This window comes from Peromyscus leucopus, chromosome 19 (genome assembly GCF_004664715.2).
Source record: "Peromyscus leucopus breed LL Stock chromosome 19, UCI_PerLeu_2.1, whole genome shotgun sequence".
In the NCBI taxonomy this organism is placed as follows: domain Eukaryota; kingdom Metazoa; phylum Chordata; class Mammalia; order Rodentia; family Cricetidae; genus Peromyscus; species Peromyscus leucopus.
In genome coordinates, this window is record NC_051079.1 from 46,654,341 (window position 1) to 46,676,584 (window position 22,244).

The window sequence follows — 22,244 nt, forward strand, 5'->3', positions numbered from 1 at the left end:
TGTTGGTGCTGCTTGCCTGATTGCTGCATTTTGATGATGAGAGCTGTTTTTGACATTGCGGGTAAAATCAAAAATTTCTATTTCTCGTTATAAGTATTTGAATCAGTTTAATTTCAGAAAAGTCCTAAGATTGCAAGGTGAGTTGTTAAAAAAAATTGCTGCTATTTATAATCACTTATCTGCTTGAAGCAGGATTTTATTTTTGAACCACTCCAAGAAGAAACTATCCACAGAATAAATTGTGGGCTGATTTTTTTCCCTAATACTGTAATTGTCATCTACAATCCCCAATGTCAAAATTGTCACCCCTTCCTTAGTCTATCATGCTCATCAAAGCAGCCCACTTGTTCTGGATTGAACTTTACTAGTGAGCAACTAAAAAAAAAAAAACAAGACCTTTTAAGTAATTATACATTCGTTTTAAGTCAGAGGTTAGAATGGGATGTTTCTTCCTCTCTCTTCTAATTCTGCTACTGAAAATGATTTGAAAATCACAACTGTAGTTTGTGAGTCACTGAACTTTTTCTGAAAGAGCTAAATGTCGAATATTTTATGGTTTTTTTTTCCAAGGAGGCAAAATCAAGGACCTTAAGTAAATATTAAAATACAAAAATTGTTAAAGTATAAAACCTTTTTTGGGAACAAAGTGGGCAAAGTTCACTTTAAATTGGTAGACTGTATCAAATGAGGTGGAAGGGTGGTTTGGCCCGTGGGATGCAGTTTGTCAACCTCTGTTCAAGTGCCATTAGTACCCACCTTCTCACTGTAAAGATAGCAGAGTGGTAATTCTTGCGAAGGGATCACAGGAACCATAGGTCTAGGAGGAGAGTACGGCTGCAAGGCCGGCCTGGTGATGTCTGACATTGCTGCGCCGTTAATGAGCAAGAGGAAAAGAGACACAGACATTAGCAGCCACAGACAGCAAGGCCACAGCGCAACTAAAAAATATAACCACCGAAAATGACCACATGGGCGTTCACCGTGTAAAAACCACATGCAGCAGAGTTCTTCCTTTTTCAAATACAACTCTACCAAACTCTTCTTCAATGCAAAATGAAATATCCTTTAATTCATAATGATCCATACCTAATGTACTAGGAATTCTGGAGTCTAAGAAACAAAGAATGTGGAGGTGCAACTCTTCACCTTGACTCAATTGCACACTTGTTTGAAAAATTTAGAATTGTCATTTAAGGAATAAAAAAGCCAAATTTACAAAAGTAAATAGCTTCTTTTATTCTTCCCAGGGTCACAACTCTACATGTTAAGATGTAGACTTGAATATAGTCATGCAATTTTGGTTAGAACAGCAGAAAATTAGGTTGCTTTTGGTAGGAACAAATTCTGTCTAATTTGTCTTTTAAGTTCTCTAGAGCACTAACAATTAAGGTTGAGGGAGCAAAAATCTACCCTTTGTACAGATGGTCTGAGTAGGTAAATTTAAAGTTGTTTTTCTTGACAGAAGTATTTCAATTAGTAAAGGAAGAAGAGTTAGAACATGTCCACTTGGAGTTTCTAATGAGATAACCATTAGATTCGTCAAGGAATCCAATATCAATTGGTGACAGCAGAAAAGGACAGGCATGCACTTCAATCCTACTGCTGAAAGAACACAAGTAAAATAGGAAGTAAATTATGCCCCAAAAGAAAAAAAAAGAAATGAACCCATATTTGCAATCCTCTCAAGTGTACTGTCAATGTACCATTTCACAAGGCATAGTGACTACCTAGAGAGATGTGGTAAATGACACCCCACAGTGAGGAGATGTACATGTTCTCTAGTTGTGAAGAATTTCAGAGGACAGAAGATCCAGTTTGTCTTTTTAAAAGAAAATATAATTTGAGAAATGCAAGAGATGTAGACAGAACCCATTACAAATATTCAAGAGCCACAGACAACAATACTAATCCTATGGGCTTGATGGGATTATTAGAAATTTGATCGTGTTAAGAAATGATTATTGGATCCAGTTATTGATGACGTAGGAGGAGACAAAACTAAAATACCTAAAGTAAAAACTGTTGAAGCTGGATATCCAGAACATGAAAACAAGTTTTCCTTTGTAAAAGATTTTTAAAACAGCCAAAGGGAATTCTCAATACTAAGCCTGGTTAGATGGCCACTGTGGGCTCCTTCCTGAAAGTTTAACATTAGTTTAACAAGAATGACATTCAGGAAACACCAAGTCAAATAGATCCATTAAAATTGCTAATATAAGATCCATTCCTCAACTAAAAGAAATATGAATTTACAAGAAATGTATTTGAGCTGTTACTTGGGGTATGTTTGTAGTGTTATAGGAATTCCAACAGTTTGGTTGTAGGGGTGACTGTTATTTCTAACTCCTGGATGAAAGCTGAGATTGTCAGAGCTCTGCTCACATAACCTTACCCTTCAGTCTGCCAACAATCTGTCCTCCAACTACCAGCCCTTTAACTGTTTTTCAAGAGGCTTTCACTGACAGCTGGGATGCACTGTGAACCCTACAAGGGAAGGCTCCAAGTGTTGGGGAGTGAATATTCCTGGAAGCAACCATTAATCAATGACTGATTTGTTTATTAATGAACACGCAAATTCTTTTTTCCTACAGTGAAATAATCCATATTTCATGTCCTATATTGTTATCAGAATCTTCAAATGGAATTAAACTTTAGTTATCCATTGTCATAGTTCCTGTTCTATTCTATTGCTAAGAGATATCATGACTAAGGCAACTTAAAAAAGAATATTTAATTGGGGACTTGCTTAAAATTTCAGAAGGTGAGTCCATGTTCTTCATGGTGGCAGGCAGGCAGGCAGGCATGGTGTTGGAGCAGTAGCTGAGAGCTTACCTCTGATTCACAAGCAAGAGGCAGAGACAAGGGTAGGGGAGAGATGGAGACTGAGAATGGCCATGACTTTCCTCAAAGTCTATACTCAGTGACACACCTCCTCCAACAAGGCCACACCTCCTAATCCTTCTTAAACAGTCCACCAATTGGGAACCAAACCTTCAAACATATGAGCCTATTAGAGGGCATTTTCACTCAAATAATGACATCCAGCAAGGTAGTGGGCTTCAAAACCTGTAATCATTCATTTTCTTTCCTTATCACTATGTTTCCTGCCTACATTCCTTCTACTAATGTTTCCAAATATCCATTTGCCCTGAAAGCCTGGACTCAAAACCTGTTTTCTGGGGAGCCCAAATTAAGACACACAGAGATAAAAAAAATTTTACTTAAAAAAAAAAGGCACGTTCTTCTATGTTTTGGGGCTGGAGAACCTAGTATTTAGACATGGATCTATTTTCCCCCTGAGTGCTCTTGACTTGCATATTATCTAGTTTAACTTAATGTCTCAGGATTTTAATTACTCCAGTTATTAAGGAAAATGAACACAATGCAATACAAACTTTGGTAGCTTAAGAACCATGTACGTGAATAATGGATTCTTGGCTCTTGCCTTCAGAGTTTCTGATTCAGTAAGAATTGAGATTTATAATTAGTTTTACCAAATCCAAACTTAGAAATATCTACATAGGTATTCTGAGCAACAACCTTGGTACCAAGATTTTAATTATCTGTAAGATGTCATGACCAGTCAAGTTCTATATACCCACAGACAAGCTTTTGAGTTGACTTTGATAGCTATATACCATGTTTAAGAGTTCAGGAGTCCCAATTCTGTGCCACTAATACTAAAAGCTAAATTTAATTTTAATTTGATTCAGGTGGCACAGTTACTATTCCTGTCTGTGTTTCTGTAAAGGTAGACATTGGAAATTAAGGCTGGAGTGTGGGGGGGATCCTGCCCAGAGTGGAGGGTGTGGTGAGTAGAATACCAGCAGAACTGGGAGTGCTGTGCTCCACACCCTCACTCATTTCTGGCTGTGCCTCAGCCATTTGTCATTTTGAATCCCTTTGTACCTAGTTAGGAGATGAAACCAGAAAGTATTTCTGCTGAGAAGTCACGTAACTTCCAGGCTCATATTTGCTCTTAATCTTCACTGAAAACTTTTTTTTTGCTCCCTTTCTCCCCACATAAAACTCACAGATGAAGCCATAGATACCAATAAAAGAATTACCACCACATGTCCTCTCCTTCCCTGCCTCATAACATTTTAATTAAAATAATTGTGCATATGTGCATGATGTGTGTGTGTGTGCATGTATGTGTATGTATGTGTGTGTATGTATGTATTTGTATGTATGTATGTGTGTGTTTGTGTGTGTGTACATGGTTATACATGTGTGGAGATTAGGGGTTGACTGTGGGTGTTTTGCTCTATTGATTTCCAGCTTATTTATTTGGGATCAAGTCTACTAAAAATTGGGAGCTTACTTTTTGGGCTAGAGTGGTTGTTCAGTCTTCTCCGGTGTCTGTCCTTCCTGTATCTGTAACCCCTTCTGCCCCAGAGATGGGGGTATGGAAGCTCCTGCCTTTATGGGACTGCTGGGGATTCAAACTCAGGTCTTTTTGGTGCAGTCATCACTTTACTTGTCTCCTCACATCTCCAGCCTCCTGTTTCAGTCCTTACAATCCTTATGTCTCTGAGACCCATTTTAGATAAGTTCATACTATTTTCTTTGGATTTAGCATCCCCTCTATTGTACGAACATAATTACTCTTTTAATTTTATTAAGATGGTAGTATTATCTTCCATCCTCAGTAAATTTTATGACTGGGTTTACTCTTGAAATAACCAGAGATTTTTTTTTCCTTTGATATGACAATCCAAACTGGCCCAAATTTGAAAGTGATATATTATTGTTCTTTTGTAGAATTGAAAAGCATGTCCTCAAATCTGTACAAGATAGTAATATGTTATCACAGTTTAATTAGACTCTCAGAGTTTAATTAGAAAAGAATGACATGAAACTAATGCTCCTGCAAATTCATCCTTGCCATGTCCTTTCAGTAGCCATCCACACAAAATCAAAACAGAAGCCAAGCTACAGAATCCTTGAATGCAAAAGTAAAAATCTAAAACTGTGGTGACATAATGTTTTTAAAACACTAAAAACTTCACTAAATACTAATTCAAGGATAGACTGTCATGTCAGCCAAGATTCTGAGTGTAAAGCTAACAACAAAGAATTCTAACTCTTACATGTTTGTGTTTTTTTTTTTTTTTTTTTTTTTTTTTTTTTTTTTTTTTTTTTTTTTTTTTTTTTGCTTTTCGAGACAGGGTTTCTCTGTGTAGCTTTGCGCCTTTCCTGGAACTCACTTGGTAGCCCAGGCTGGCCTCGAACTCGCAGAGATCCGCCTGGCTCTGCCTCCCGAGTGCTGGGATTAAAGGCATGCGTGTGCCACCACCACCCAGCTGTTTGTGCTTTTTTTTTTCTATTTTATTTATTTTTTTAATACTGATGAGGACAGGAAATTTAAAAAATGGGATGGAGCCTCTATTCCTGTCTTTGACCAGAACTCAAAATGTCCTTGGTCTTGTCTTGGGTGGAGGTCATAAATGCCATAAGTATTTGCAGGCTCTGGTTCTTAAACAATTTTAAGCTCTCTGCTCTTGAGGAGGAAATTTTACATAGCCTTAGAGGCCATTGAGGTTTTGGATCCCACCTTCCCTTGTAACATTAAAAGGGTTACCACTACTTTGATGTCAAAAAAGGGAATACCCGTAGCCCTGGGTGGTGATGGGCTATCTAAAGTGCTCTAAAATTAGACCATGATATACTGTGGTCTCCTCCACTCAGGAAGACTGATTCAGAGACAGGCAGGCTAATTATTCTTCAATAATTATTCTCCTAATGAGATAATATACTTATCCTCCTTTCAAGAAACTGCTTCTCCATGTAGACCTTGGCAGAGCTTCTGTTAGGTAGCACATAGAGACTTAACACTCTTCTGAGTCTTCACCCAAAGAAGTATAACTTTTCTTTTTCCTTCCTTCTGTCTCCTCTTCTTTCTGATGCTCACCCAAGCCTGGGTCTGCTGTTCCGGATTCTGGCCTTTCTCACTCTTGTCTCCTGAAGCTCATCCTCCTTCTGAGATGAAAACGCTTCTCCACAATGTGGCTACTTGCACATGATGTGTTGTGTTTTTTTTTTTCTCCTCTGTTCCCATCCCAGCAGCCACTGAGAATTACAGCTTTTCTTGCCCTGTGGTTTGACTCTCAAACTCTGATAAAATTGTCCTTGAGCTTCCTCCAAGTCTGTTTCTAAATCCCTTTATTAATGAGCCTAAGAATCAATCAAAGAGAAGGAACCCCAGTTTCTCCATGACAATACAGGGTTTCTCACTGAAGCCTAGGCTAGCCTCACACTTAGGTCTTCACAGCTGGAGTGTTGAGATTGTTGTAGTGGTATTTGCTCCCCCCATGACCTTGCCGGAAGAGGCAATGCTTCCTGCCATTGTAGTGACCTCTTAAAAGGACAGGGAGAAGGGTCACATGCCCTTTCTCCCTGCTCCTGCCTGCAAGGTGGATTTGCTCAGATTAGAGGAACATTTACTTCAGCTGTCAATTTATTCTGTATTCGTGAGTGTGTTTCCCCAATTTATATCTTAATAAATCCCCGTTACCCATTAAATAGACTCACCTGGATTGGTCATAATAGATTGTGGGTATGAGCTACCAACCCAAGTTTAGCCAGTTCTGAACTTCCTGGAGAATTTCTTTAGACTAGTGTCATCAAGCATTTTTTTAAAAATGCTTTTTTACATTTGTAAAACATGATGAGGGGAGCCACACAGATGGCTCAGCAGTGAAGAGTGTGGACTGCACTTGCAGATGAAAAAACTTGATTCCCAGCATCCGTGTTTAGTAACTCCAGTTCCGGGGAAGCCAACGTCTCTGGCCTCCATGGGCACATGCACATACCTACACACACACACACACACCTAAAAATAAATGTTTAAAGATTGTCTAGGATTGCAAATATTATTTGAGAAATTAAAAATTAGAAAATTCAGTTAGTCATCTATTAATATAAAACACTCATTATATGTTAATGTGAACAAATAAAATAATTTATGATATTAAAACATTTCCAAAACCAATAAAGATGATGATGATTGTAGAAAAATGTAGCTGACATCCTAGTGCTAACATAGTCATAAAACTTTTCAAGACTAGGAGACTTTGGGGCCATTGTTAGTTTGGTATGAAGTTAAATAAGAATCATTCTGTCTGCAGCCACTTTAAATCAATTATAAACCATGCCTGCCTCACTTGAGATGTAGAATTTGGGGGAGAATATTCAATCTGCAAGCCTAAGGCATGACTCTTGACAGTCTGTTTAAAGATGCAATACCCAAGCTTGCCTGCACCCTAGTAAATTATTCTGAAATTTAATAATACTTGTGATCAACAAGGATAGTTTCTAATTCCTCTCTCTTAACACTTCTTTTGCAACAATAATGTGGCAATGAATACAAATAATACCCATACAGACAATGCACACGCACATTGTTATGTATTCTATCAAATATATTAATATGTGAATATTTTAGAAAGCAGCACAATAATTTTAGAAACAGTTTCAAAATAATTTCTTTCTGTTTAAAAACTTGGTCTTAAAGGCTTGCTCCCTAGAGACAGAATTATTGAGAAGACAAAAATGCATTATTAAGATTGATTTTACTTTTTCAAACGTGGCTACAAGAAACTATTAGATGACAAAATTGTGTGTTGTTGTTGCACAGCCTTGTCCCTGCAACATGAAGACAGAAGTAACCAGCAGGGACTAAATACTTGCAGAGGGGGGTGACATGTATATTTTTAAAATACTAAGATTAATATCTGAATTGTAGCTTATTAATATCTTAGGAGCACAGTGAAGAGAGAAAATTAAAAGTAGAAATATTTTTAAGAATAAATTCAGATTTCTGATTAAGTCCTCTCTAAAATTGTTGCAGCTCAGTATATAATGAAAAGTTCTTTCTATTTAGAAAAACAATCCTCACATCAGAAATGGTGCGTCTTTGTGAGAATTCAGTCAGGAATTTTTCTTACAGCTCAGACAAATGCAAAGAGGAAGACAGGGATATTTCTTTCATTTGAAATGTCTCTTGACCTCTTCCTAAATGACACTGTTATATGAGTTACCATCCTGTTGCCATGAAGAAAGTATCTTGATCAAAACAACTCCAGGAAGAAAGCGTTTATTCGAACTTACGGCTCCAAAGGGATAGAGTTCATCTTGGCAGGGGGTCATGGCAACAGGCAGAGAAAGCTTGGGTGCAGAAGCAGCAGCTGGCTGATCCTGATCCCATTTTCATCTACAAACAGGAAGCGAAATAAGAAAACAGGAGGTGGAGCAAGGTAATGGTCCCAGTCTGTTTTCTGTTGCTTCGATAAACACCGTGACCAAAAGCAGCCTCGGAAGGAACTGTTTGGCTTCCATGTCGGGATCACAGTCCATCATCCCACGAAGCCAGGGCAGAAACGCAAGCTTGCTCCCATGGTTCCTTATGTTCACTTTTTTATGCAAGCCAGGCCCATCTGCCTAGAGGCGGCACTGCCTAGAGGCGGCACTGCCCATATTGGACTGGACTCTCCCACAGCAATCATTGGTCAAGAAAGTGTTCCCCAGATATGCCCTCAGAACAATCTGTTGGAGTCATTTTTTCAGTTGAGGTTCTTTTACCCAGGTGTCCCCAATTTCTGTCAAACTGACAAGAAAACCTAACCAGCAAAACCATAAACTCTCAAAAGTCCTCTCCCAGCAATGCATGAAAGACAAAAGTGTCCATAACCTGGTAAGGACCCCCCAACTGGGACCAAATTTTAAATATATGAAGCTTTGGGAGACATTTCTCATTCAAATCAACCCAAAAGACATTCTTTCTTTCTTGCCACGTGGCCTTATCAGTGATCATTTGGGCAGATTATCTTATCTCAGTCAAGTAAATCTATTGAAAAAAAATGTTGAACTTGCACTATTTGTAAACAAATGAAACATTTTCTTTAAGCTGTGTATTATGGAGAATTCCAAATTTCTCAGAAGGTATCCCCCCCCCAATTCTAAGCCCCACCCCTAATGCCACCAAGTTTCACTTGTATCAGGATTCTGTGTCACCTCAGTGAGTATTGTTCGGAGTCATCATACCGTCTCACCTGGAAATAAAGATTGTTTTGAAAAATCCTACCCTAATAGCATTACCATATGTAAAAACAGAATTAACAATTAATAATATCTTTCTAAAAGTCAAATGACCAGTCACTGTAAAAAATTAACCACTGCATCCTCATTTGGTTACCCAAGTATAGATTATCATCAGGTCATGACCCACACAATTTGTAATCTGCTCTAAATAATTGCTTTTTTTTATATTTCACTAGGTAAACTTTGAACATTCCCTCCTGTGCTGATTTCTGACAGAATAAAAGTTTTTTGTTTTTTCTTTTTAAAATGGCTATCTTATTATCCATGGCTATAACAACCCTCAGTGTCAAAAGTCCTGATGGCATAATTTATCTCAGAAGCAAACTTTGTTACTATTATGATTACTAACCACTAGATGCCACAGTTGCTTCACATACATGAAATCAATGCAGTCTTGATCTGTTAAGGAAAAAAGGTACTAATGTCTGAAATAGATTAATGAAATCCCAAATCAAAGTGCCTCAGAAGTATGTGTTAAACTGTTTATTTCAATATTTATCTGGAGCATAGTAATCAGAATTAGGTACCAGCTAGAGCTAACTCTTTAGTAATATTCATATACACAAGGGAACGCCTCCAGAACAGGCACACCTTTGTCACACCTGGTCCCCAGTGGTTGATGATACTGTCATACGACCCTACCCTTCCATCATGAATAAAACCCACACCCTGAATCCAGATGACAATATATCCCAATAACTTTTCCTCTGAGGAGTTGTGAATGAATCCATATGTTACAACAGTTACTTCTGATCACCTCTGAAATCCTTAAAAGATGAAGGGAGGCCAGGGATTCAATTTTGTGATTTCCTTTGTAAAAGAATTACGATTTTCGGACACTTCTGTTCTTACTGCCTTTCTCAAAACTGGCCATCATGCTGCTTCAGGGAGATTTTACCTGGCGGTTTGTTAGGTCATATTTTGAGATATTCTTCTCCGATAAGAATAGCAAATGTACTGGGGACCTGTAGTCAGAGACACCATTCTTCCAGTCACATGTGTGTACTCTTTCCATTAGTGCTGAAAACACACTATTTTACTTTCTTTGCAATTATGTTTCATTTCCGACACATAATCTCTTACTCTTGGGTGATAGTTTCCATGTAAGTATGCTGCTGTTACCTCTTGTTCAGATAGCTTTCCTTTCCTTAAATTCTTCCTAGAATATATATTGCTTGTCTTTAATTTAAAAAAAAAAATCCCAGAAAATTGTTTATTCTAAAATTCACGTATTTTCAAGATTAAAATAAGTATGAAAAAATTGTTTCACTGGCTTTGGGAAATACCAAATAAGTAACCATAGGAATCTCAGTAAACATAATACTTACTTCATATTAATAAAAATAACAAAATCACAGTGCTCAGTGGGTAAAGGTGCCTGCAGCCAAACAGCTTGGATTCACACCCCAACTGTACTGCTTCCTCCAACTTCTACATATGCACACGGCACAAGATCCGCCACCCCCTATGAAAAAAGAAAATGTAATTTAAAATATTCAAAACATTAAAAAAAAAAGTCTCACAGCTTCTCCTTAAAAATGAGAAGTGCATGAGCCCAGCGTGGTGGCGCACGCCTTTAATCCCAGCACTCGGGAGGCAGAGCCAGGTGGATCTCTGTGAGTTCGAGGCCAGCCTGGGCTACCAAGTGAGCTCCAGGAAAGGCGCAAAGCCACACAGAGAAACCCTGTCTCGAAAAATCAAAAAAAAAAAAAAAAAAAAAAAAAAAAAAAATGAGAAGTGCAGACGCTGTGGATGAAGAGCAAAAGAGGTGTTTTTACCTTTCTTATTTACTAAAAATATTTATTTATTTATTTTAACTTTGGCAGGCTTGTAATTGAGCTCATGGCCTCACACATGATAACCGTGGCCCCTAGCACTAGTATATACCTGCAACTGCTAGGAGTTTTAAATGCCTTCTACAAAAAAATCTCCCCTTCTCTAGATTTTTTTCCCCTTAGGCATTAGGGTGACCTTATAAAAATTTTTTTTCTTCTTGTAATACACAAATAACAACCATAAGATTACTCTACATAGCATCTTTATTGTGACTTAGAAGAAATCCAGAGATTTTGCAAATAGTTATAAGACACTAAATATACACTGTCCACTGTCAGCCACTAGCTATATGTATCTATTAAACACTGAAACTGTGGTTCATATGAATTATTATGTGCGATAATGTCCTTGAAAAAAACAGTGTCACTAAAAGGAATACAAAACATCTAATAATTTTATACTGATAGCATATTATAATGACATTTTGGATATGTTAATTTGAGAGCAGTAAAAAAAAATCATAATAGTTTATTTTTAAAGGTGGCTGTTAAACATTTTGATCACATATCTTACATTTGGAGTTCCTATTCGTTCTTTTGTACATTTCTGGATTTTTTTTTTTCAGTAGGCCAACAGCTCCCTCCTATTTCCAAACTCCTCTAGCTTCTGGTGATCTTCAGTAGGCAGTGCCTGTCCCAGAGGCTTGGTGCTGGCCAATTCTCTCTGCCCAAAAGTTCTTCCAAAGCTGTGAGAAGAGGTTTTTAATTTTTTGAATATTTGAAATTATATTTTACTTATTCACAGGGGTGGCGTATCTTGTGCCATGGTGCTTATGTAGAGGTGGGAAGGACAAGAAGCAGTAGGTTCTGGGGAGTGAATTCAAGTCATTTGGCTGCAACTAAACTTATGGTTGGTTCCTTTATTTTTGCCTATGTTTGATAGAACCATCATAAAGAACTCTGGTATACCACTTTTAAATTGTCACATTCCCATTCACATCACCACTATGGTTCTCTATTTTGAAGACATGGGTAGACAAGCCAGCACGTTTATTTATTTACATATGTTCTTATGTAGCACTGTAGATCTTCCTTAGTAGACTAAAGTCCATGAAGCAGGAACCTTGTTTCTTTATGTCTGTTTCTTGATAACAACATCAGGTTTGCAAGGGATGTCAAATACTAATAAAATTAATAAAAGAATGAAACATGAAAACAATGCTTGATAAGGTGTTTCAATGGTAAAGGCTGCCGGGCCTGATGACCTGAGATTGGTTTCCTGAGACACATACAGTTGAAGGAAAACACACACACACACACACACACACACACACACACACACACAACACACAACACACAACACACAAGTAAATATAAACACGAGGTGATATGGAAAACTTTGAAAAGATCAGACAGGGGCAGGAACTAACATTTTCTGGGTCTGCAGTGACCTACAGGCTGTACTAAACACATTCAGTGTGCTGGTAAATTCTCACAGAAATGTGATGTTCAGGTGAGATATCTAAAGGGCAAAGGATTTGAAGCAGGTTCCCTAATCCACTCTGGTAGCACTGGATTCTGCTTCAGTAATACCTTCATTTTATTACAAAAAGCTCCTTGTGTCTTCCTGATTCCCACACTGATGTCCTAAAGTACCAGAATACTCTTATAGGACCGTGTCTCTCGACCCTACCTATCAGCACTGTAATACTTTGCACTGGGGTACTATGTTCAACCTAGGGTCCACTGTCAGCACACTAAACTCTGTCTCAGGAGGCAGCAATGATCTTGCTGGAGTCTCCATGTCCAAAGCTGTCCACTTTGACTGGTTGGTATGTAGTAGTGTCTTATACATGCTTGCTAAGCAAACTAATCAATGGAATTAACTTTCTTCTCAATCATTCTAAACAGGCCCCGAGTAGGTTATTTGTGCCTAATGAGAATTAATGGCTTTGTAGGTCAACCCATGAACAGCACCCACTAGAATGAAGAGCAGCTGAGAGCTGTAAGGGCGTGTTTGCTGATGTGTAGGCAAACTTGGTCCTCAACCACGGACCATACGTAATTGGCAACTCTTTGTAAATGTGCTGTCCATCATGGCAGCAGCTGACCACATGGGGACATTTAAACCAGAATTAATTCAAGTTATATAAAACTGAAAATACATTTCCTCAGTCATAGTAGCCACATTTCAAGTGCCACAAAATCTTATGTGGTCAACGGCTACCATGAGGGATAAAGAATATTCATTATGGCCAAAGATCCACGAGATAAGACTTGCATGAAAATTTAAAAAAATTTTTTTTTTTTTTTTTTGGTGAAGATATATTTTCAAGTCAGGATAGTCCTGTATGCTTGGCTAGGTTTGTTTCCTAGCTGAAATACGACATTGAGAAAGAATCTGATCGTCTTCATTCCCATGAATCTCAGGGCGAGCCTCACATGTGGAAAGGAAAGGAGATTCATTGTCAAACAGAAGCAACCTTTAGTCATCCGGGCTCATGTACAGCCAGTGACTGGTGTGGAAAGAACCCTCCTGCAATGGCTCCAGTCAGGCTTACTGTTCCAGGGATGCTGCCAGCACGGTGCTCCACAGAGCCATTATGCCTAATGCCATTCAACATCATCCCCGTTGAGGCTGATCTATAAAGCAGAACACCGAAACTGGACAGAAGTTAAAGGTTGGGGATGTCAGACACACCAGACTGTCTACGGTTAGACACACGAATCTGTTCAGAGAACAATTTTGAAATGTCCCCCTCGAAAAATTACTTAGCTTCAGATAATTTCTTCTCAACATTGAAGTGATTTTGGCCAATACAATTTAACCATTTTGAGATTCCCTCGTAGGAGAGATGAACCGTCTTCTGTCAGTGTCTGGAATAGGCAAGAACAAAAATCACACCTTCTATTTTATTTTATGACTAAGTTCGTCGGGATGATCTCCTTGGTTTGTGTCTTTGAGGTTTTCCGATTTGTTCGCATTTTGTAATCATTTGCCGGTCCTACTTAGTCTTCTTCCCAGACAGAAAATGATTCATGCTTCTTATTTCCACACAAGAGACTACCAGGAGAGCGGAGGAGGAGGGGACAATCAGGCAGCCCCACATTTCCCAAGTCAACAGGTGGAGCACACTCTTCACAAGTTCTTTGGGGACTGAACAGCCCCCTCCCGCGCCCGCCTCCCCCTCTCCCCGCTCCCCAATTCACCTTCATCTCTCCAGGCCTTCGGAACGTGTTTTTACAATCTCAGAATTTTTTTTTTTTTCAGGCAGCACCGAGTGCTGCTGATGCTCTGGCCCGGAAAGGGAGGGGGAAAGGTGCAGGTAGGGCAGCTAGGCTGGGACTGACCGTTGGTTTCCTGGCAGTGAGCGGAGAGAGAGGGCGCGGCACAGTGGCAAACAGTAAGCGTAGCCACTCAGAACCCAAACCGCCAAAGTGGCTCCTCCGACCCTGAACTGGGCGCAGTGGGAGAGGGTCACGCCAGGACGCCACGGTGGGGGACGGGAGCCCACCCACAGTAGTTCGCTCTTGCTGGGGGCTCGGGGATTCTAGCTCCGCGGATCAATCCAGTCGGGCAGAGGCACCGGGAGGAGAGCAGCCGAGGCCCGGGAAGCTGGGTCGGGAGGGCGGGGCGGGGGTGGGACGCGACCCAGAGCTGGAGCCAAAGGAGGGGAGACCAGGGGACCGCCGCGCTGGAAGCCGGAGGTGGCCGCACGGGCGGCGTTTTCTTTCCGGAGGGGAGGCTGGCCGAGCCAGGCGCTGGCTGGGGGGCGTCCAAGGGCGGGGGACGGGGAAATACCAAGACCCGCGCGCTTCCCCACGCCTGGCAGCCGCGACGCGGGTGGCTCCTCCTTCGGGCCGGTCCCGAGCCCGGCGGCGGGTGGGAGGGAGGCGGGGAGCGAGGGCGGAGGCTCCGGGAGGAGGAGGGACCAGGCGCGCCTGTGACAGGGTGGCAGCCGAGAAGCGGACGCGTTGCCGCCGCCGCTCCTCCTCCTGCAGCTCCTCTCGCGGCCGCCGCGGCCACCTCCGCCGCTGCCGAAGTTTCACTCCCGACCCTCGGCGGGAGCCCCAGCGCGGAGCAGAGCGGCCGGTTCGCCTGGAGCTGCAGCGCACCGCTGGCAGCTCGGCGTGTGGCTAGCCAGCCCGCGTTGGCGCCCAGGCGGCGTTCCTCGGCCAGGGCTGGGGTCACGGAGACCCAGCCGAGGCGGCAGCCAGCCTAGGGGACCCGTGGCATCGCCCACACCGCCCAATCTGCGTCCGAGCCCGGTGCTGCCGCGATGGCCGTGCGCTCCCGCCGCCCGTGGGTGAGCGTGGCGCTGGGGCTGGTCCTGGGCTTCACCGCTGCGTCCTGGCTCATCGCCCCCCGGGTGGCCGAGCTGAGCGAGAGGAGGCGACACGGCTCCAGCCTCTGCTCCTACTACGGCCGCTTGGCCACCGGGCCCCGCGCGGGCGCGCAGCAGCCGCTCCCCCAGCCCCAGTCCCGGCCGCGGCTAGAGCAGTCGCCGCCCCCTGCCAGCCAGGAGCTCTTGGGGCCGCACCGGCCGGAGGCGGCGCCCGGAGGTCCCAGTTTTCGGAGCAGCCCCTGGCAGCAGCCAGCTCCGCTGCCGCAGAGGAGGCGAGGACACAAGCCCGAAGGTGCGACGGCGCTTCCCGTCGCTCCAGCAGCCAAAGGGGAACCGGAGGAAGAGGATGGGGGCGCGGCTGGCCCTCGGAAGGGTGGCCGGCCAGGGAGCAGCCACAACGGCAGCGGAGACGGGGGCGCCGCTGCCCCGAGCCCCGGACCCGGGGACTTCCTGTACGTGGGTGTGATGACCGCGCAGAAGTACCTGGGCAGCCGCGCGCTGGCCGCGCAGAGGACCTGGGCGCGCTTCATCCCCGGCCGCGTGGAGTTCTTTTCCAGTCAGCAGTCTCCCAGTGCTGCGCTCGGCCAGCCCCCTCCACCTTTGCCTGTCATCGAGCTGCCGGGGGTCGACGATTCCTACCCTCCCCAGAAGAAGTCCTTCATGATGATCAAGTACATGCACGACCACTACCTGGACAAGTATGAGTGGTTCATGCGCGCCGACGACGATGTCTACATCAAAGGTGACCTCCCAGTGTTAAATGTTTCCCCCTGCCCACCTCCTGATTCATTTCGCTTCTGTCAACCCCAGCCCCTCCACTGCTTCTCTGCCAGCACCTGAGGGTCTTCTGCAGCCCCCGACTCGCTATCCCCACCCTTAGCATCCTCCCACCATTCTTAGCCTGCTCCTCCTCTTCTGCAGCGTGGACCCTCCTCATACCTGCTCAGCTTTATTCACTTTCCTCGCTCTTGCAGTTGTTCCTTCTGTCTGGCTGGAAAGGTGAAGAAAGGGACCTTAGAGTTAACCCAAAAGCCATTCCCGCCCCTCCCCCAAGTAGGTGATAGTTTCCCAAATCTGTCCAGAGGGGCGTGTCCTGGCTAGAGGCAAGCGAGATGAAAGGATGCTGGCTTGAGCAGGACTGGAGATTTCACGTTGTTGCTTTACTCCATTTCTCCTTTGTTTCAGCTTGATCTAGATCGGTTTTAGAACGGCTGGTGTTGAGGATAGCCATCTTTTACTGTCCCAGACCCGTGTTTGAACATTCTGTTTGTTGCCTTTAGAAACTTGCCCCACACTGAGACCTTGGATACACCCACTAGCTCAGCGTGCTAGCTGTTCCCCATTCTCTGCCACACTTTAATAAAACCCAGAGGCGGTGAGTGGGGCTCCCCAAAGGTCAGGTGGAGAAGAGAGGTTGAAAGAGCTTTAGATTTATAAAGACCCTGATAGCTGCAAGCTACATCATGCACGCTAAAGGTAGATCCTTTCCAGTTCTTGTTGGTGGCTGCAGTGTATGACAGTCTAAAAGAACTACCTAGAACCACATCATGCAGCCACAGCACGAGGAAACTTTGTCAGGGAAGGGGCATGTGTGTGTGTGTGTGTGTGTGTGTGTGTGTGTGTTTGTTTGTCTTTTGTTTTTTATAGATTGTCAGAGGTTCTGGTCAGAGAATTTCTAAGCTCAAGGGCTCAAAGTTCCTTAGAGTACAGGAGTAAATCTTTTTGGTTCAGAGAGTGGAAAAGGTGGGAAAAGAATCCAAAGAAACAGGCTTATCCTGAAGAAGCAATCTGTGCGTCCCATGCTTTCTAACCTCTTGTGCTGCGGAGGGCCGCCCTTCCTCTGTATCTGCTGGCTACTTGGAAAACTATGGCTTCGTCATGATCAAGGTTAATAACCCTTCATATAACATAAGGCCAAGCAAATCCAAAGTTCTTCTTTTGGGACAAGGAATTGACATTAGTAATTGATGTTCTGAGTTTTGAATTGAGAGGAGCAGAATCACTGTTCTGGTGCCGTTTGAAATGAGAGATTTTGATAGTTAAGTGCAAACAAGCCTATTATGACTGCATTCCTCAAATGTGGTATTTATGGTTGATTAGTGGGAAAATGCCACTTTCAAAAGTATTGACACTTAAGCTAATTTTGCTTTCTGTTCCTTGCATTGTTGTCCTTGGTCTTTAGGATAATTATCTTCTGTTTCTCATCAAAAATTACAAAAGATTTCCTGGCAAGGGGGTCATGCTTTACAGTGTACATTGATCATATCTACTTCTGCCATTTGTTTTAATTCTTTGAAGCATTGTGCCGCAAATCTTTGAAATGGCACATTCTATTAAAAATGAAAAGTATTTTTTATGAAGAACTCAGTCACAACTTAAAAAAAAAACACCCTTTTTGAGAGCTAGAGGGTGTGAGATGGGATTGAGATAGTGGCCACACATGTCCTGTTAATCAAAAACGAGAGTACCAAGGCTGATTAAGAATGTGGAGGTTGACTACTTATTCTGATATATTGCTATATAGAATATCAAATGCTTTGAACTCTTACAGCTACAGAGTTTTATTTTAAATCCTTTATTTTGATCAACTCACCACCCACAAGTCAATTTATGGCATTATTTTTATTGTAATGGTTATAACTTTTTCCCTCTAAAGTAATGCCTACCCAAGTTCAGTTTCAACATGAAATTTCATTTAAATGCCCCCTTAAATAATGTAAGTTGTATGTGACTGAAGTTTAACTAATGAGAAGCACCCAACCAAGTCAATTATTATAAAAAACATATAGTTGAATACTGGAGCTATAACAGTAGCTAAGTTGGCAGAGTGCTTGCCTTGGAGGCATCAGACCAGAGTTGCATCCCCCAAAACCACGTGAAAAGAAAAGGGTAGACATGGCAGAATACTCTCTGGGGCTCTCTAGCCTGCCAGTATAGTCTACTTGGTGAGTTCCAGGCAAGTTAAAATGACATTGTCTCTAAAAACAAGATCCCTGGAACCAGAAGAAGAACACCTAAGGCTGAACTCTGACCTCCATGTGCATACATGTGATGTTGCACCTCCTACCTGTAAGGACACAGACACAGATATGCATACAAAGAAAAATATTTATTGGCTATCAAATGATTGCCCAAACAACATAAAACACCAGCATTTGGTATTGTGTTGTATTTCTGGGAACTGTTGTCGCTTCAAATGGACCAACAAATCATCTTTATTCCCTTTATCTTTTTCTCACCTCTGCTGCAAATTTGATGACTGTTAGATTTGTTAAAATTGTATTAAGATTTAAGAAATAATCGTAAGTTTGTGTTTTAAAAATTGTGGGAGGGAAAAGTGTTTCTTCTTCCCAGCAGTATAAGGTGTACAAGGAGGTTAAAAGCAATGGCGGAATTCCTTTCACTCCATGGAACACGGTAATTGCCCGTGAAATGAGGAAAGGAGGTGACTCTTGGTTTTCTCTTTGTAGGTGATAAATTAGAAGAATTCCTTAGGTCCCTAAATAGCAGCAAGCCTCTCTACCTGGGACAGACTGGCCTGGGGAATACAGAAGAACTTGGAAAGCTGGGGCTGGAGCCTGGGGAGAACTTCTGCATGGGAGGACCTGGCATGATCTTCAGCCGAGAAGTTCTCAGGAGGATGGTGCCTCACATTGGCGAATGCCTCCGAGAAATGTACACCACTCACGAGGACGTGGAGGTGGGGCGCTGTGTTCGCCGCTTTGGTGGGACTCAGTGCGTCTGGTCTTATGAGGTAAGCCTGGAGATGTGACGCATATGTGTGTATTACAGGTGCATGCCACTTCACCTCCTGGACCAGAGTCCTATCTGTTCTTGACTTCATTTACTTAAAAAAAAAAAAATCACAGTAACTGTCTTTATGGATTTGGGAATGATTGTGGGATACATCCTTCTTATTAGACCCAAAACCTCTCTGAGGTTTTGTTGTTAGCATGAGTCTTAACTTTGGGCAGCCTTTTGGTTACATCTCTGCTGGATAAAATTCCCCTACCCTTATTTGCTTTTTCTGGCGTTTACATGCGTCTCTAACAAGAGAGCTGTTTTAGTTCCATCCCCTATAATTTTCATTATTTAGTACTGTCCTGACACTTGTTTTTCTTCTTTATTTACACGATCACAACCCTTTGCTTTCACATGACTAAAATTTGGTTTCCTTGGGAACCTTCAAATGGGAATTGAACACTTAGTGGGAGGTCAGCGATATGTCATTCATGATAGGTTCATTTCCAACACTTTAAACACTATTTGATAGTGTTTGAGCAATCTGGGGAAATGGCTGAGGATGTCACATAAGTGTGTTTTCACTGTTCTCTGGACTTTACTTATGTCTATTTTGGTGACAATTTATCAAGAGTCAGAATTATTTGAATAATCAGAGGGATAGACTATTATGACATTGTGACCATTAGCTTTGTGAACTTTTTCCTTTTAGAATTTGACTTTGAAATCAAATGAATTGTCCTTTAAAATAGATTTCCTGAAAGATAATCTTAGTAACAATTGATTTGACGTTTAAATAATACATTGCAGTTTTAATGCAGTTTTGTTTTTGGGTATTTGGAGTTTAATCTTATTTTACAGTGGACACTTTTTAAAACTGCATTTTAACTTCATTGTTTATCTTTAAAATATTTAGAAATTTAGTGTAGAGGACATGTTTTATGAAAATATGTTTCATGTGAAATGATTATACATCAAAGTTCCATGGTCCCTTGTATTTTTTTCTTTCAGGAGTGTATTATCGCTTTAGTTTATTTAGTTTTCTAATCAAAATGCTTTGTGATACAATTCAAAGTGGTATTTTGAATAATTATTACACACAAGGAAACTTCCTGATAATTATGTATTTGGAATATGTGTTAGGCAAATTTCGATGATTATATAAGTAGTTCCTTCTAATGATGAAATAGCACATTTTATTTTATAAATGTGAAACTGTCCTTTAGTTTTTGCAAACCATTCCTGTAGTTCCGACACTTGCAAACCTGAAGAGGAAGGACTGTGAGCTTGAGGTTAGCCTGAGATGTGTCTTCAGACTGTCTTACAAACAAAACAAGTGACAGTATTTGGAAGAAGATTGAGGAAGCATAAAGCTTTTATCACTAAAGGTAACTTCACTGAACTCAATAAAAAAGAATCCTCTCTGCTGTAAAATTAGCTGCGAAAAGGCAACAGATGCTTGATGCATAAACATCTGAGTGAGAACAAAAAGGGAAAAACATGTATTTTTTAAATAATTTATTGACTTAAGTTAATAAGTTATCTTTTATTATTTTCCACATTTTCCTTGATTCTGCTATGACCGTCCAGTCTCTACTCAATGCTTTATCTGTTCGTGTTCCACAACAGGAAAAGGTACTTAAGTGATGTGTAAGCTCTCTCGTAGGCTGTACATCGGTGGTATTTCCAGTAACGTTTGCAGTGTGTTTTAATTTGGAATGACACTTGTCCATCACTGACCTCAAAATCTGTATTCATGGATCATTTCACCATTTTGTTCTAGCTCTGAAAAAAAAAAGTTTCCTGAATGAAATACTGAGCACCCCCAGGCCTTCATACAGTGTTTAGCCTGTGGCAGGTTATTATCACATACTGCCTATCATTGTCACAGAGCTGTACACTGTCCCTAATGGGGTCAAATCAGGAGCTGTGTAATGTAACATAGATTCATAAACTTTTCTTACGTGACAGTCATTAGTGATGCTGATTCATCTGTATCCAAAGAGTCAAAGTAAAAATTAAAAGCTTCAGTTGCAGAGTCCATGCTTTAACAATTTTTTTTGACAAAACATTGGAAAACTGTATTCTGTTTTATTGTAGAAATTATTAAAAAAAAATCCAATGATAGTCAACTGACTGTGCAACTCAGAATGCTTCTAAATTGCATTATAATGTAACCAAATTAAAGGAGAATATGTGGAACATTTTATTTAAATATGCATTGTTCAAGAGTCCTGAACAGGTTAGACTCTATCTACTTAAAGAAAAACAACTGAACTAATTCCTAGATTCATTTCTAGATCTCTGTTCCATTTTCTGTGTCTTTCTTAAAGTCTCAACAGCGCTGTCTCATTCCACTGTCAATCCCACAAACACCTAGGGACTCTTCTCTTTCTCCCCTTTTATTACAGAAAAACAAAACAAAACAACTTTACTCTCAGAAAATGAAAAATTATATTTACATAAAACCTTCTATGTAAATGTTATAGCAATTATTTGTAATAGCCCCAAACTGCAAACAACCCAAGTGGTCTTCAGTACGTCAGTCTACTTAGTTTTCAGGAACTTATTAAGGCAGCTGGAAACTTTTCTTGCTGTATTTTGGAACTCTGAGAAACTAATGTGTACCTTCAGTACCTAGTAAGCAGATTCTGGTAGTCTGGGGGCATATGTTTGCCAGTGGACCCCTTCTTCTCTTCTCCATACCTACTCCTGAGCCCCTTGTCTTTCACGCCACTGGAGAGTATAGATGGATACTTTCCAGCTTGGGACTGGGACATCATTTTTCAAGTTGTTAATATTCAAGGACTTCCCAGGTGGCTGTTGTTCTCACGCTCGCCTCTGGTTCTGTGTATAGATTGAAGCCTATTAGCAGGTGTTTCTGTTGTACTCACTGTATGCTAGCATCGATCTGCACCTCCTGCTGGCTAAGACCACTTGTCTGGTGGAGCCTTGACTGGGATGTTGTTGGTCTCTGTTGCTTTAGGAGGCTGCATATGGCTCTCAACATTGCCTTGCCAATGGAGGTTTTCAAGTTTTGTGTTTTTAGTTCTGTTTTGTGATTCCTACAGCAAAGGCAGGCAGTTTTCATTTCCCTTCATGTCTCATTGGACACTAGGATTTTTATTTTCTATGTCTGGCCCAAGCTGACCAAAATAATAAATACCATGTTGTTTTTTTGTTGTTGTTGGTTTTTTAAGCCAGACAACCCTTAGGCTACAAATTTTATGAGATTATTTTCCATAATATGAATGGCTTTTGGCAGTAAGGATAAAATTTA

At 41.3% G+C, this 22,244-nt stretch overlaps 1 protein-coding gene across 1 annotated transcript in view; it reads left to right on the plus strand.

The window, feature by feature from the left end:
* The first annotated feature begins 14,826 nt into the window (after positions 1-14,826).
* Positions 14,827-22,244, plus strand: part of Chsy3 (chondroitin sulfate synthase 3) — a 228,128-nt gene continuing 220,710 nt past the window's right edge. Inside the window, exons 1-2 of the mRNA XM_028893705.2 lie at positions 14,827-15,965; positions 18,694-18,977. Coding sequence (XP_028749538.1) covers positions 15,158-15,965; positions 18,694-18,977 — 1,092 coding nt within the window. The 5' untranslated portion in view covers positions 14,827-15,157. The remainder of the gene's footprint in view (positions 15,966-18,693; positions 18,978-22,244) is intronic.